The sequence below is a fragment of the Lycorma delicatula genome, chromosome 10 (genome assembly GCF_047948215.1).
Source record: "Lycorma delicatula isolate Av1 chromosome 10, ASM4794821v1, whole genome shotgun sequence".
In the NCBI taxonomy this organism is placed as follows: Eukaryota; Metazoa; Arthropoda; class Insecta; order Hemiptera; family Fulgoridae; genus Lycorma; species Lycorma delicatula.
In genome coordinates, this window is record NC_134464.1 from 2,927,326 (window position 1) to 2,942,444 (window position 15,119).

The window sequence follows — 15,119 nt, forward strand, 5'->3', positions numbered from 1 at the left end:
GATTCGCAAAGCAGTGCTAGGTCACCGGACCGAAACCGGTAGCTTCTTGCTATCTACGTCGTCCTATGTCGGTGTACTATTAGCGGCGCCAGTACTATTTTCAGACGCTCCTGTGCGTCTGCGTGTTTACGCTTTTTAAACTTTAATGCGTAATAATAAAATACCGTATAGAGGAAATGTTCTTCTATCTCGCAATTATTTTCACGTTTTTAATATATTAAATTGCGATTTACATGTACTTATAAATTTTTTCCAAAGTTTTCAAGTCTTAATCGTATACAAGCGGATTTTGGTTAATCGAAATTTATTTTTAGCTACTTTTTATGTATTTAGATTTTCAAAGATCTCGATTTATCTTCACGATACGTTTACAAATGTACTTAATCGCGGTACTTAATTACAAATCAAGTGTCGTGATGTGAAAATTCTTTAATTGAAACGTAGATGTGCGCGTTAACTTCTCGAGATTTATGTATGATGTTGGACGAGATTGTTGTAATCAAAATAGAGGATATAAATGTAAGGTCTTTGTCGATCAATAGAAAATGACAGATAAAAAAAAAAATTGTCGGATCAGATTGCGGTACTGAAAAAAGGGGTTTAACATCTATTACTTTAGGCGATTTAACGGTTATAAAATGCACAGTTGCGCTGCGGTGCACCAAATTAAGTGATTAGAATAGAAAAACAGGACAAGCTATATTTTCAAAAAAAACATTGTACATGTTTAGTACGTGTAAAATAATGAATGAGTTATTGAATTTTACCTATTATTTATTTAACAACATTAATGTAATAATATAGAAGCTGTATTAGGTTATTGTACGTTTATAAAATAGTTTTTATTAGTTGTTCTCGTTATCCGTTTATATTCAACTGAATATTGATTTATAGACGGAAACAAAATTCTACCCGATAATATTTTTATTTGAATCGGTAAATAAATAATTGTAAAATGGATACGCGCAAAGAATAGAGCTGCGCTAAAAATTAGTTATTTTAAATACTTTATTTTTTTATGAAATCGTTACGGCTATAGGCTGATTTCTATGTTTTTTTTAATGAGAAATGGATTTTTGTAGGTGTTAAAAAAAATACCAAGTTTTTTTTATCGGGATTCAAGTCCAGAACCCTACGGATGAAAGGCGAAGATACTCTCCCACGGAGGTCGGCAGAAAAGTAGCGGCAGGAGAATAAACCCGTATTAGTAAAAGGATATTAAATAGTATTAGGTTGTCGGAATTTTAAATTAAGAAACACGCACTCCTTCGATGACGTAGGCGGTAGCGTTTCGCCTGTTGCAACCGAAGGTGCCGGGTTCAGTTCCCGGCTCGAGTCAGGAGATTAAGTCGGATCGATCTCGACAGCGTAGTCGCTGATAACCTTAAAAATTGATGCGACCTAACAGAAATAAGTATATAAGAAAAATGTTATAAATTTACTATAGTTATCTATCAAATAGTTTTTGCCAAAATTTGTTTATCGTAAGAGATATTTCAATAAAATATTAATAAAAGGTTTCCCGGTAGCGACACGTCTTAAGATAAACCCGTATCTTACGAAATATTGTAAAAGATATGAAAGGGGCTGGCTACCGTTCCGAGAAGAAATTCGGTTCATGATAGACCGATAGCTCTGGCATGCCTTTTTTGCAATTTTTACTGCCCGCAGTTAGGTTTATTCTATTTAAATATATACTTTCACTTTTTTTTCTTCTGAAGTTAGGAAGAATTTTAGTTGTCGGAATCCGTCCGTGTAATATTACGATTTATTTTTGTTATCTCCTGTGTCTATTTAAACGTTTTTTGTAATTTAATAAATATTATAAATTACAGTCGAAATGTAAACATTTTTTTTTCTAAACCGATTCGAAACTTTTTCTTTTACTCGTATGTCGATACGATTTATAAGTAGGTTAAAATTAAACTCCGGTTTCGATTAACCGGGTTTCCTGTAACGATATCCCAAATTACTTTCGACGATCGAGGTTCTAATTTACCTACACGTAAAGGAGTTTTCTAAGGAATTTGGGTATTTTAGGGAAATTGTGTATGCGATTGTATTTAAAAATTTGTCTAAAAAGTTATATTATTTTTTGAATGATTTTCTGTACACGAAAATATATTTTGTTGACTCTGTTCCTTACATTTTATTTCTTAAATTTTTTGTTAACTACAGCGAACGGATTTATAAATTTTTATTTATCTTATTTTACTTTATATATTAATTTCCGTATTTCATTTTACTATCGATACAAAAACATTTTATACGTTTACTATATCCGTGATTTTTTTTTATTTTTTTATTACAAATGTGTAACCGGTAAACAAATACTTTTACGAAACGGTTTTTTGTTTTCCATTTGTTTAGTCGGTGCTGGTCGAACTGTGCCGACTGTCATCTTCTTCATCGTCATCGGGAAGATTTGTCGGCGAATACCTCGCCAGATCGCCTCCACCGTTGCGTGTTAGCACCGGAGTCGTCTCTACTCTTACAGCAGCTGCCGCGCCGGGCGGTAGTGTTGTCGGCGCTCTGGGCGGTTTGGCTTTCACCCAGTTCTCCTCTCCGTACATCAGATTCTCGTCTCCCTAAAAATCAATATTTAAATTAGTAAAATTGTTATATTACATAAAAATTATCTATAAATATTTTTAATACGACTTAACTAATTCTTAATATGTATATATATATATATATATATATATATATATATGTGTGTGTGTGTGTGTGTGTGTGTGTGTGTGTGTACAAGATTTGTTTATTCCAACGCATTATAAACCGGTTAAAAATAGTAAAACTTTAGATAATGTTAAAGACTATAAGACCTATCGATAGTGAGAAATTAGCTTTGGATTATTATCGGAGAAATAAGTGAAACGTTGATGCGAGAGGTGCGTCACAGTGGCCAACTCTACGGTAACTTGTTTCAGAAAAATGATAGGACGTACTGCTTCTTGCAGAAATATAGTGAACGTTAAAGTTTTCAACGGTTACAATACGATGCGGTATAATTTTTTAAAACTTTGTTCCGTTACATTGAAATTGTTTTTAAGTGTATTTTAGCAGAAATTGTTATTTTTTACGGCTGTATTATTATAAAGTTTGAATTACGCGGCCGGAATCTGTATCATAATTTTATCTGTTTCCTGTTTTCAGTAAATTGAGGTTCCTGAAAAGGACATCCGATTGATTTGTGATTTTTTTGTTTACGATCGTTTCTAGAACCTCGGTTTTTCGAAAACAGGAAATAGATAAATAAAATTAAAAGATAAGTATAACCGTTAATAACATGTAAAGAAGAAGAAGGCCGGATAAGGCATGCCGTCAAATATAGGGCGGGGCGTTGAATAAACGTTATGAAAGAGTAACAGAAATTTAAAGTATCGATACGATAAATTTTGACAACGGAGCGATTCTGAAACGCGTCAACAAGTGATGAAAGAATGAGGTTGAGAAAGATAAGCGGTTCCAAACGTTAAACAAAATTCGATAAAACTAATATTTACGGAGATATCAACGATTAACAGTTTAACGGCCGTTAAAAATCTCGATTCGTTTTTAAGATATTTTTTTTTTTTGGAGAAATACAAAATGGCGGACACAGGGAAAAGAAACCGAATCCCACGAACTTTTCTTTTCGTTTGAATCTGTCCCTTAAGTTCTGTTAATATCTTCGGGGATATATTTATCGTGCACTGTGCATTGTATGTACGAACAATATTTTGTTGTACATATTATCGATATTGTTGTACATCGACTTGCAGAAACGTACATTAATTTTGTCCGTTTTTCGCTTTCCGACGCGGTATTTTCACGTCAGTGGTGCACTTAAAGCCGTACTAGACAAAAATAGTACGTCTGAAAATAACGATATTCGATGTATATCCGTTCTTTGCGGTGAACAGAGTTAAACTATCCTTATAAGGCTGATCATCGCTTGAATTTCGATCGATTCGGTTTATCGATATGAAAAAGTATATTCGGATTAGCGAAAGAAGGCGACCGAGAAATCATTTGGGTCTTTATTTACGTGAAATACTTGCGCTCCGGTTACAATCCGATCGAACGATCGTATAATTGTACGAGGACGACTTCTTGTCGTAGCGGCTTGGATTAAAAGGAAATAGAAACGACTTAAGATCGTATCCTATTTGTACGCCGAGACGGTTATAATTTTTATTTTTACGGAGAAAAGGTATTACGATAGAAGAATATTAAGAACCGATTATTTAATATCCGATGCTAATATTAGACAATTTATGCGATATTTATAAAAATTTCCGCTAAAAATGTTGAATAAAGTCTAAACTTAATTAAACGGATTTTAAACTCTATCGAAAGTTTCAATAAAGTTTGAAAGTTTTACGACCCTCTTTATCATCGTCATTATTATGATTGTTGTAGAAGGGCGTAAATATTTTAGAGACAGTGTCTTTAACAGAATTTTTAATGGGATTTTTTTTTCTCTTCGTTCTTTTTTTGATCATCACCTTGTTTTAGTGCAGCCTATTCGTATTATTTACCGTTATTAACTTCTTTTTTAAACGCTAAGTTGTTATGAAATTTTTTTATTGTAAATTTTCAGGAAATACAGGACGGGGTTTTTGTTTCTTGTTTTGTGTATATTTTGGTATCATTAGCGGTATTCTTCTTCCTTTACCTTTATTACGATGCTTTTTTGTCTCGTTTTCATTTTTTCTTCCTTAAAAATCTACAGGATACATTTTATATCTCTTTAAAGGACTCGTTTTCCTGTATTTTTATCCTTTCGTTATCTTTTTTTCTTTGAATCCTACAACAGTATCGAGAAGGGTATTAAAACCTGTAGATAAATTTATTTCCCGTAATTTATTATGTTTTTAAAAGGAAGAATTATATTTGTTTTACAAATAGTTTTTTATTAGAAATTGTTTTAATAGGTTTACGCGTTTTTATGAGTAAAGCTTTAAAAAAAAAAAAAGAAGAAAATTAGCTTTTCCATCGGTTTATGTATTTCTGGATTTCTTGTAAGAAAAAAATCTTTACTTATAAATAAAAAAAAAAGTCTGCTTTTTGTTATTTATATCGAAATGAAATCCTGAAATTTTGGTATTGCTTTTAAGTGCCGGTTGCTGTAATTAATATTATTAATGTGAGAGGTGGAATTTAACCGATCGCAACGTGAAAAGTAATTCGATTCGTTTGCGTTTTATTACATTGTGTAATTTCGACGTAAGTCATTCTTACCGGTCGATCGTTCTCGCTTGTTTATTTATTTAATTTCAGATTAAGTTGTTTTATAAATTTTTCGAAGCCTACAGTATTAATTTTGGTCGCGTATGGAAGTGAGATGTGAAAAATGAATTTTCTCTACATTTTGAAGTTTGAGGAGTACGAAAATACCATTCATTTAAATAGTGGTTTATATATGTGTAGGCCTATATGCAAAACTACTATATCGATTTCATTGAAATTTAGATGTGCGCTGTATGAAATACTGAAACCAAATTAAATTAACGAAAAGTAGATTTTCTTGATATTTTAAAATCTCAATTGACGTTTTAAAATACGTACTAAAAATACACTATTCCTGTATAGACACATTACAAGTTGTAATGTGTGCGCGCGCACACACACACACACACATTACAATTATACAGAGCAAAGATGACTAAAAATTAATAATACCTTTTAATGATTACTGTAACGTAATTTAAAAACGATTTTTCTGGAAAAATTATACTAGGACTACTACCGTACTTTCTTAGCAAAATAAAAATAGAATAAACAAAATCAATCGATTTCATTAATAAGCCTTAAATGTACTATATACACAGTCCGTCCCACGTGAAAGGCGACTGATTTTATATTAGCTTAACTACTAATGCGATCTGTGAACGGATGCGTGAATTAACTAGCGCGGTATTCAGACTACCTTTAGTTTTAAATTTAACAGCGCTGGCGTCACAGACTGCTCGTAATTACCAAAACTTTAACGGTATGTTTTGAGTAACGTGCAAACATTAAGTTTTGTTTTAAATCGGGTAAAAGTGCCGCAGACACTTTTTAAAATGATACAAACTGTTTATTACGGTAGTGAAGCGACGAGTCGTAAAGTCGTTTCAAGTGGTTTGCAAGGTCTCGTGATGGTAGAGAGAGCGTTGAAGATTATCCGCTTCCAGGAGCATCATCGAGAGCTGGAGTAGAAGAAAACGTTCAATTATGAAATTATCCGTAAAGAATTCGATCCAGAAGGTCAAATGGTGAATGCAGATTACTACTCGGGTGTTTTAAATCGTTTATGGGCGAGGATTTTTCGGGTTCGAACAATTTTTCCAACCCTTCCGTTTGTGTATTGACTCACGAGGTGCCTATTTTGAATAAAAAGTCATATAAATAAAAATAAACAACGTCTTGTATTTTATTTTACACGAGTCACCTTTCATGTCGGACGCACTGTGTAAATACACTAATCCTACGGATGGAATCTAGTACCTCCGCGTTTTTTGGCTGTTTAAATTTAATCTTTCGAACTTTTTTCCCGACGGTAAGTTTCAATCGGCCGTAATCGAAAGGGGTTTTCTCGGCAATAAGTTATCCGATTTAACGATTTTAATGCGCGTACACAGTTTCATAACTATAATTAATAACGCGATGTAAAAGGACTTTGAAGGAAAGAATTGTTTTCCTTAAAACTTCTGAGAATGTTTGCTATCTGCTCGGTAAGCGTGCAAAAAGCTCACTATGTCGCTAAACAAGGAGACAGTCGTACTGTTTTTTACGCGTGTTTAACGGTTTGAAAAATGTTGGTCATTTTTTTTCAAATCGGCCGATCGGTAACACGTTTATTAATTACGTGAACGACCGACAAAACAGTCTTTTCTTAAACACTACACTATCTTTTTTATTAACATTTTTAAAAAATATTATACGAAACGTTGAAATCGCACTATTATCTAGGAAAAAAGCGAAAAATGATGTAATTTTTAAGCGTAATTCTTTCAAGTTTTCTTTAAATTTGTTTGCAACTCACAGCAGTGTCGCAGAAAAGACAAATTTTAATAATTCGTCAATTTTTTCATCGGTTATCCAAACAAATGCTTTTCTTTCACGATATGTACGGCTAAAATATATATTTATACACGAGCTCATTTTTACATTTTAAATTATATAATAGTACATTTTGTAATTTAATTACTTCAAAAAAAAAAACAATTAAGAAAAAAGTGCTAAATTTTAAAAACGTGTTAATTAAATTGATTAATTTACTTACTATAAATATGCTATTTACATAAGCGATTAAACTAAATAATTATTAAATAGAAAGAAAAAAAAGTAGCTAAGTGAAGTGAGAATTAAGAATTAGTAAAATTTTGATTAATAATAAATCGTGTTAAATGATGAAAATTAATAGTAAATACTTAAGAACAGAGATAACTATTGAAATTTTCAAAATAACGTACCGATTAACAATTTTACTTAAATAATTCATTTTATACCTGAATCCAAGAAGAGTAGATTTTAAAAATATACATTTAAAAATCAAGATTTAATAAGTAGGACTTTGTGAAAAAACTTTATAAATGGATTTATTGTTTTCTTTAAGAATTTAAAATTAGAACGTCCTACAAAGAAAGGTGAATTTTATTTTTTTGTTATTTGAATAGAGTATGTCCTTATACGTACGTATCGTTGAAAGTTATAAATCTTTAATAAACGTTCGGTCGCACGAATAAGTATTTCCATTTAAAGTAGGATATTTTTGTATACTTTTTTACAAATGAAAAGCCCCATAAGTCGATAACTACGTTGAGAAACATGTTTTACCTTCGACCGATTTATTTTTCCCTATAGAGCGATGTTATGTTAGGTAGGACTGTGGTCGTTTTCAACGGTTTTTTTTTTTACTTTCATATTTTGTCTTTGTTATGTCTTACATCTCTATTTTTCTGTTAACTTATTGTACGTTTTTCTTTTACTCGTATTCCTGTACTCGTTAACAGGACTGGATCGACCTTTAAATTTCATCAGAGATTGTGAACTTTTGGGAATTTACACGTTATCTTGTATTTATGTTTTCTTTATACTTATTAGAAAAAATCAGTCTTATTACATAAACATTTCAGTCGATTAATCAATTCGGTTTGGTTTATAAGTTGTTCGCTAAAGTATTTATATTTTTAAGAAATTATATTCAAGAATTATAACGATACGAATCGACTGCTATTAGGTCGATCGCGGTTACGTAATTTGTGTATCAAAAGAAAACACCGAAGTTTGAGCTGTTTTTATTACGATTTAGGAGGGTTTAGGAGAAAATAAAATCCCGTATCGATTCATAAGCAGACTTGGATAACGAAAGGACGAACAGACATTTGACGTCTCGTTGAGAACGGGATTCTTCACGCTTAGAGTATCGTGAAGAATCACGCTAAAGTCCCGACGTAACCGTACGACTGCAGTCGGGAAAGAGGTCGAGGACAAAAAAAAAGTATAATTTGGCAAAAAAGAATGTTGTACCTTCAAAAAAACCGCAGTACGAAACAAAGCGTATATGCAGGAATATCTCCCTCTAAGAGGGGGTGACCGTTCCGCTCAGGATACCCTGGAGGATGTTCGCTCCGTTGCGTTATTGAACTACGATTTTGCGTCGATCGGCTTTAATATTTTTTGTTATAAAATTGCTCTCCTCTTGGATCTAGAGAGTCGTTCTCGAACGCGAACGGAGTTTCTTAAATCCTAACAAGGTTCCAGAGTTTCTAACGACCGCGCTTGTGACGTGAAATATTTAACCGAATTATAAACGGTTCGGACCAAATTCCGGTAGACGTTTACGATATTCCTAACTCGTTAAACTAAAAAAAAAACTTACGAGAGTTCGTGTTGAAATATGGAGTTATATACCGTGTGTTTCAAAATGCATATCGGGATTCTAAAGCTATGTAATATTTCTCAAGTTTCACGTACATCGATTAATTGTACGTGAAATGAGAAAGAAACTCAAACAGTTTTAGCTGTGCGGAAGCTCTAAAGCTTACAAATTACCGTTTGCGTGCTAGCTTCGCAAATGAAATGATACACCTTCACGATGAAAACTTGCTTTATCGCGTCATATTCAATGACCAATCGACAATTCACGTTAATGGAAAAGTAAACACTTATAATCCGCGTATCTGGGGATCAGATAATCCTCAAAAAATATTGCAGTGGGGACGAGACTCCCCAAAACCGATTGTTTTTCGTACCGTATCCCGACGACAAGTTCTGTTTCACGGAGGTAAGTGTGTCGGAAACGAATTGTTTTTATATCCTACCGCTATGGCTCTTTCCTGAACTGCAGAACATTATTTGGCGACAAGGCGGTGCGCCCCCTCGCTGTCGTAATTCAGTTCGTGTTCGGTGGAATGAAATTCTCCCCGATCGCTGGATCGGTCGCCGGATGACCAGATGACAGGGCTTGTTTGCCGTGGCCTCCGCGTTCGCCCGATATGACGCTGTGCGATTTTTTCTTTGGGGATTTATAAAGGATCAGTTGTAAGCGCCACCGTTACCGGACCGATTCGAAGCACAATATCGAAGCGGTTGTCGTCGCATCGATTACTCCAGACTTATTCGTTAAATTAAAGGATGAACTCTCCTGTGGGGTGGATATGTACTGTGTGATCAATGGTGTTTGTATTGAACACTTACAGGAAAACCTGTTTGAGATACTTTTTCGCTTCAAGTATAATTTATCGATATAAGTAAAACTTAAATAATATTCTGTAGCTTTAAAACCCCGATATTTCACCTCATTTTGTATACGGTTTCTACGAATTTCGAGTAAAAATAACACCCGTTTCCGTCTGTAGATGTGCTGTCAAAGCTCTTTTTTAGACTAATAATGGTGTAAAATATAATTAAAAAATATTTTGTTCGCATTCTTGGCTTTATTTATCACAAATTCATACACTGTTACAGGTTAAAGTACGGCGATAAAAACCTCTGAAACAGGCCAGTGCTTGTTTGTAAGCGATATTTATTATTGTAATTAGGAAATACGGGAGTAACTAAGCAGTTACGAGCAGTATACGTAGTGCGCAATCGAATGAACATTTGTAATTAAATTGTTCATATTACTGTCATTTTTACTTTTCGATTACGTATGTTTATATAAAGTGTTAGTTTTTTTATTTCTCTTGTAAAGCCGATTATTAAAAAATATATAAAGAAGTAATTAAATAAAATAGAATTGATTATACATGTAATATTTCGAATAGATTTAATAAAAGTAATTTTTAATGAAAATTGCGTCTTTGTCGCTTTTCTTTTTTTTCCTCTTATTACATTTATGTTTTGCTACGAATAACGCCGATAGACAAAAAAGTTATTTTTTAATGTTTCTGTAAGTGTCATATCATTTTTTAAATTGCTTTTTTGCGTACATTACACAACTGTAAATACAATTTTTCTATCGCCCTTAGTTTTAAATAAATTACGCTTAAAAAAAAATTAAGGAAAAATATATTAAAATCTGTAAAATTTATAATTTTGCGTGGCCATACCTGTGTTAGAATGATTTCGCTGATGCTATTCTTTTATAAATATCTTCAGCCACATCCCAAATTAATGTCCAACAGTATTCTGCTAGCATGTTAGTATTCCATTTCCCATTACAGCGGTTTTCTATCACTAAAATGTCTTTGTGGAAACGTTCACCGTGTATGTCGCGTCTTTGAGGTTGTCCGGGAGAAAATCCAGATGTGACTGGAGGAAATGTATTTTCAAAGACGTATTACATCCCATAGCTATGTCTGAAGTAAGAAGTTGATTAACAAATCGTGGTAATCGTCGGATTTTCGTTTGCCGAGAAAAGTTTTGCAAACGTCTTTAAATGAAGCCCAAGCTGCACTTTCTACATTATTTAATATCGAGTTAAATACATCATCTTTGACCGATTCTCTTATTTGAGAACCGACAAATATTCCTTCTTTAATTTTTCCTTCGCTTACATTCGGAAATTTCTGCCTGATGTAAAAACATCCGAGACTATCCTTCATTGCTTTTACAAAATTTTTCATTAGTCCTAGCTTCATATGGGAGAGGGTAAAAATGTTTTTTCGGTTCAACTAAGGCTGATGAATAATATTTTTCCCGTTAAATTGTCACTTTTCTTCCCCTCTTTGATAACATAATGTTCATCCCTAGCTAGCTAGGCTGTCGCAAAGAAAACACACAAGTATCGCCTAACTGCATGCCTAACAGAATAGATATAACTTTCAATTCGTTGCACTTGTTCCAGCTATGTTTTACATAATTTATATTTTCAAGAACTACTTTCTTCACATCGTATGTCTCTTTCAAATTAAGAGATAAGCGATCGGTATCGAAGGATATTTGTTACCGTTATGTAGTAGAACCGCTTTTTAACTATACTTGGACGAATATATGAAAAGGCGGCAGTTCTCAGGTTTATGAACTTGTCCTATGCGCAACATAAGCTCATCAATATTTGTGCAATAAACCAAAGTATTTTCATCTATAAATTTCTGAGAAAGTTGTTTTTGTCAGCTTCGAAAGCCCGAAATGTTTGTATTTTTTTAAGTAAATCCCAACCTTACAGTCTTGATCCTAACAGTTCATTTAGCCTAGTCATTTAATTCAGCTTGTGATGTAAGATGTGGCGTATCGGAAGATAATTCAAAATCAAAATCATTGTCGTCTTCAGTACTCCCTGATTCTTCATCGCCGCTTTCGAAACATACATTCACAGGCGGTTCAGGAACCGGAATAATTTCACTATGAAGTACAGACCTGATTGCAGATTGCAATGAAGCATATTTTACACTACGTTTAGTTTTTTTTAGAAATTCCCGACACACTTGTTAATCAAAAGTAATAATGTGTTACGCGATCCTTCGGTTCACGCCAAACCGTAGTTACAGCAAATTCCAAAGCCTTCCGCGTACCTTACAGCTATCCTCTTAAATATACAGAACGATTAGTGCATACTATATGAGGAGCCCGCATCTTATCCTGATCACCAATTTTACACTGAAAGTAGAAACGATGTGCTTTTTTAATTAAAGGTGTAATGTTTTTTCTATTTTATTTTGCGGTATACTCACTGCATACATAAGAAAAGGCATCCGCATCGTTTACACAATTTCGAGGTATTATCCCACAGCACTGTTAACAAACTTAGCGCAGCAATAATACCGAACAAAATTAATCCGTTCATAAATCCAGTGCTTAATACAAACAACACAGCTGTGTTTTCAGCTACATGTTTTGACCAGCACGACATGATTAATCTTGTCCATAAAGGCTCATTCTTCAGTATTAGATACGATGTCATAACATGCGACTACGATGTGATTTAAAAAAAAAAAAAATTATTATTTGTGTAGTATTGTTTATTTATAGCTTACAAATTACGTTAACAAAGTTAAACGATAAAAAATGAGCTAACAAATACAATAATAGGAGCTTAACATGCAAACTATACGTTGAAAAATGAATAAAAGCCTGAATTAAAATTTAAAAATGTTTCAAAAATGGTGAGTGATATAAAGATTCTGAGTTCGTATTCGTTTTCAGCATCGAAAAAGATTAAGATCACGTATCGCATGTTAGGAAACAAAAATTATGTTTATCAGTGTAATCGGAGAGTATATTCGGTGAATTTATGTATAAATTATACCGGCGTACGTTTTGAGTAGTTGTATTAAAGTTGTTAAACTTGCAGCAACGACAACCGCTGTTATATTTTGAAACCCGCTGTACAGCGAAGTTTTAACGATCGACATTATTATATTTGTTTGCTTGTCTAAATGTTCTACGGGCGTTATGTTTGAGTTTGGCACGTATATTTTCACGATCGTTTTAAGACGGTAACCTTTTAACGACTAACTTTATTATAAGTTTCGTATTATTTTGTAATATATTACTGTTTTAATTTGTTACGCTAAATATTATATTCGGTTGTACTAGGAACCGTTACCGACTCGAATCGGGGTTAGGTTTTACGTACGGCCACAAAGGACTTGTCCCTGGACGAATCTAAGGCAGAGCCGCTCTCATTAAACCCTTTAAATTACCGACGACTCGATAACTAAAATAGGTCGCTACATCTTCAACGCGATCTGGTAGGCGTCTAATATAAAATCGGAGTCCGTAATAATATATGAAGGGTTGGATCTCGATATAAGAACGATCTGTCCGTAAGGCAGCCGGGAAACGGGGCGAATGAGGTTTCCGTCACCTTCGTCTAAAGAAGTATTTAACCGATTCCAGGCGGTGGACATTTATTTCTCGGGTATATATACTCGGGATGGAAGTACCGCGTTACCGATCGACTGTTCCCTTATATATTCCTTCTGCTTTTCCTCGTGATAGTAAAGCGTCTCCTGAGGAGCGGGTAAAGATTATTTAAAGAAACTCGCCGGTTCTTATAATCGCATCGCGTCTGTAAGTCGCCAAATTATCTTTATTTACTGTTTTGGAGTTAGATTATGCGACGTCGAGAAAGAAATGCCGTTTGCAATCTTCTGCATGTCGTTTGATTTCACAGCTGCGGGTTTTTTTTGTGCAGGACAGAGCCGCTGACTTCCACTCCGATCCCCCGATCTACAGGCCCAAGATTTTCTGAAGCGGGTTTCCTTCGCGGTCCGAGAAGGTCGGGTTTTGAGGCGCCGGTCGTCGGCTGCTGACGGTGACGATTTTGACCGATACGGAATTTACTGTCGACATGATATCGCCCCCGATGTCGACTCTTGAAACATTCAGACGGCCGTTTTCCGTACATGACGACCGGAATTATCGCAGGCTGCTAGATATCGGATCGTAAGGAGATGCGTTCTACCGTCTTAGCCGGGACCTCGAGGAAAGAATTGCTATTTATTAATAAAGTGATTTCTCCGCGTGTTGTGTTTTCGTGTTGAGTTTTTTGAACTCTTAAAAAGTACTGTAATGTATCGATTATACGTTATACTGTTATGTCTATGTGCGCGCGGGTTTATTATAGATTTTATTAAATCGGATGACGGGATAGTAAAATCGGATGATCTACGTAATACGGATTTTGTTACACTTTTTTTTTTTCTACAGTTAAGTGATACCGAATTAAACGTTTTATTAATTTTAATAACATTTCCTCCTTTAAAAATATTCGAAATTTTTTAACTTTTCACCGTTTAATCTATCGGCTTGATATTTTTTTCGTTCTTTAAGTTAATATCTGGGTGGCAGTATTTTTTTGTTGTTATTATATAAGGGAAGATAATAATATTCCATCTCCTTTAAAAGTAAAGGTGCTATTAATATCTGTACGAGATGGATTTTCATGTATGTTTACCTTTAATTCCCGTACGTCTGTTTTATAGGTTATTTAGCTGCAATCTATTTATATCTCACTACTCGAAGGTACTTGAGTGTATTTGCTTCATTTTTACTACACTTCAGATGATTTTTTACGTATTTTCGTACAACATTGTTTTTTTTTTGTAGATTTTAGTTAGTTTTTTCGTTCTTTTGATTTCTGTTTATCAGGGAATTATAACTCCTTCGGTTGTTTTGTAAATAAGATGTAGTCAGAGTGGATTTATACACACCCGCATATGAGGTGTTCCTGGACGTATTCGCCGAACTTTAGAAACCGATTCAGGACGCAAAAAAGTTCATATCGTAAGTATTATTTTGCTTTGTTTTCCTTCGAGACGCCATTATGTGATTTTCAACAAAAAAATTATTTCTCAGGAACGGATAAATTTACTTTAATTAAATTTGGCGCATCGAAGAGTAGTATCTTGTTCTACAAAATTAAAAGAATTTCAAAATGTCAAATTTGCGGCCATCTTAATTTTTAATCTTCAATAACTTTTTTAATTATTTGTTCGATCAGATTTTTACTTATTAAAAAGATTAAGCGTTTTATTTTGAACAAAATGACACCTAATTTGTAAAATTTAGTGATTTTAGAGTAGATAAAAAATTAAAATTATTATATTTTACCTCGATAAATAGAGCTGTAAAAAGGAAAATCGATTAATTCTTATAATTTATTTGGTCGTAGGGAAATATTAGCGTATTATATATTTACACCGGGTTATAAAGTCAAGCTTTACCTTTCCTTATTCCCTACACGATTTGATCTTACCTCG

At 33.6% G+C, this 15,119-nt stretch overlaps 2 protein-coding genes across 2 annotated transcripts in view; one reads left to right on the forward strand and one right to left on the reverse strand.

The window, feature by feature from the left end:
• Positions 1-15,119, forward strand: part of LOC142331549 (midasin) — a 640,891-nt gene that overhangs the window by 168,762 nt on the left and 457,010 nt on the right. The window lies entirely within an intron of this gene.
• LOC142331604 (uncharacterized) overlaps positions 2,367-15,119 on the reverse strand; it is a 152,859-nt gene continuing 140,106 nt past the window's right edge. Inside the window, exon 6 of the mRNA XM_075377620.1 lies at positions 2,367-2,588. Coding sequence (XP_075233735.1) covers positions 2,367-2,588 — 222 coding nt within the window. The remainder of the gene's footprint in view (positions 2,589-15,119) is intronic.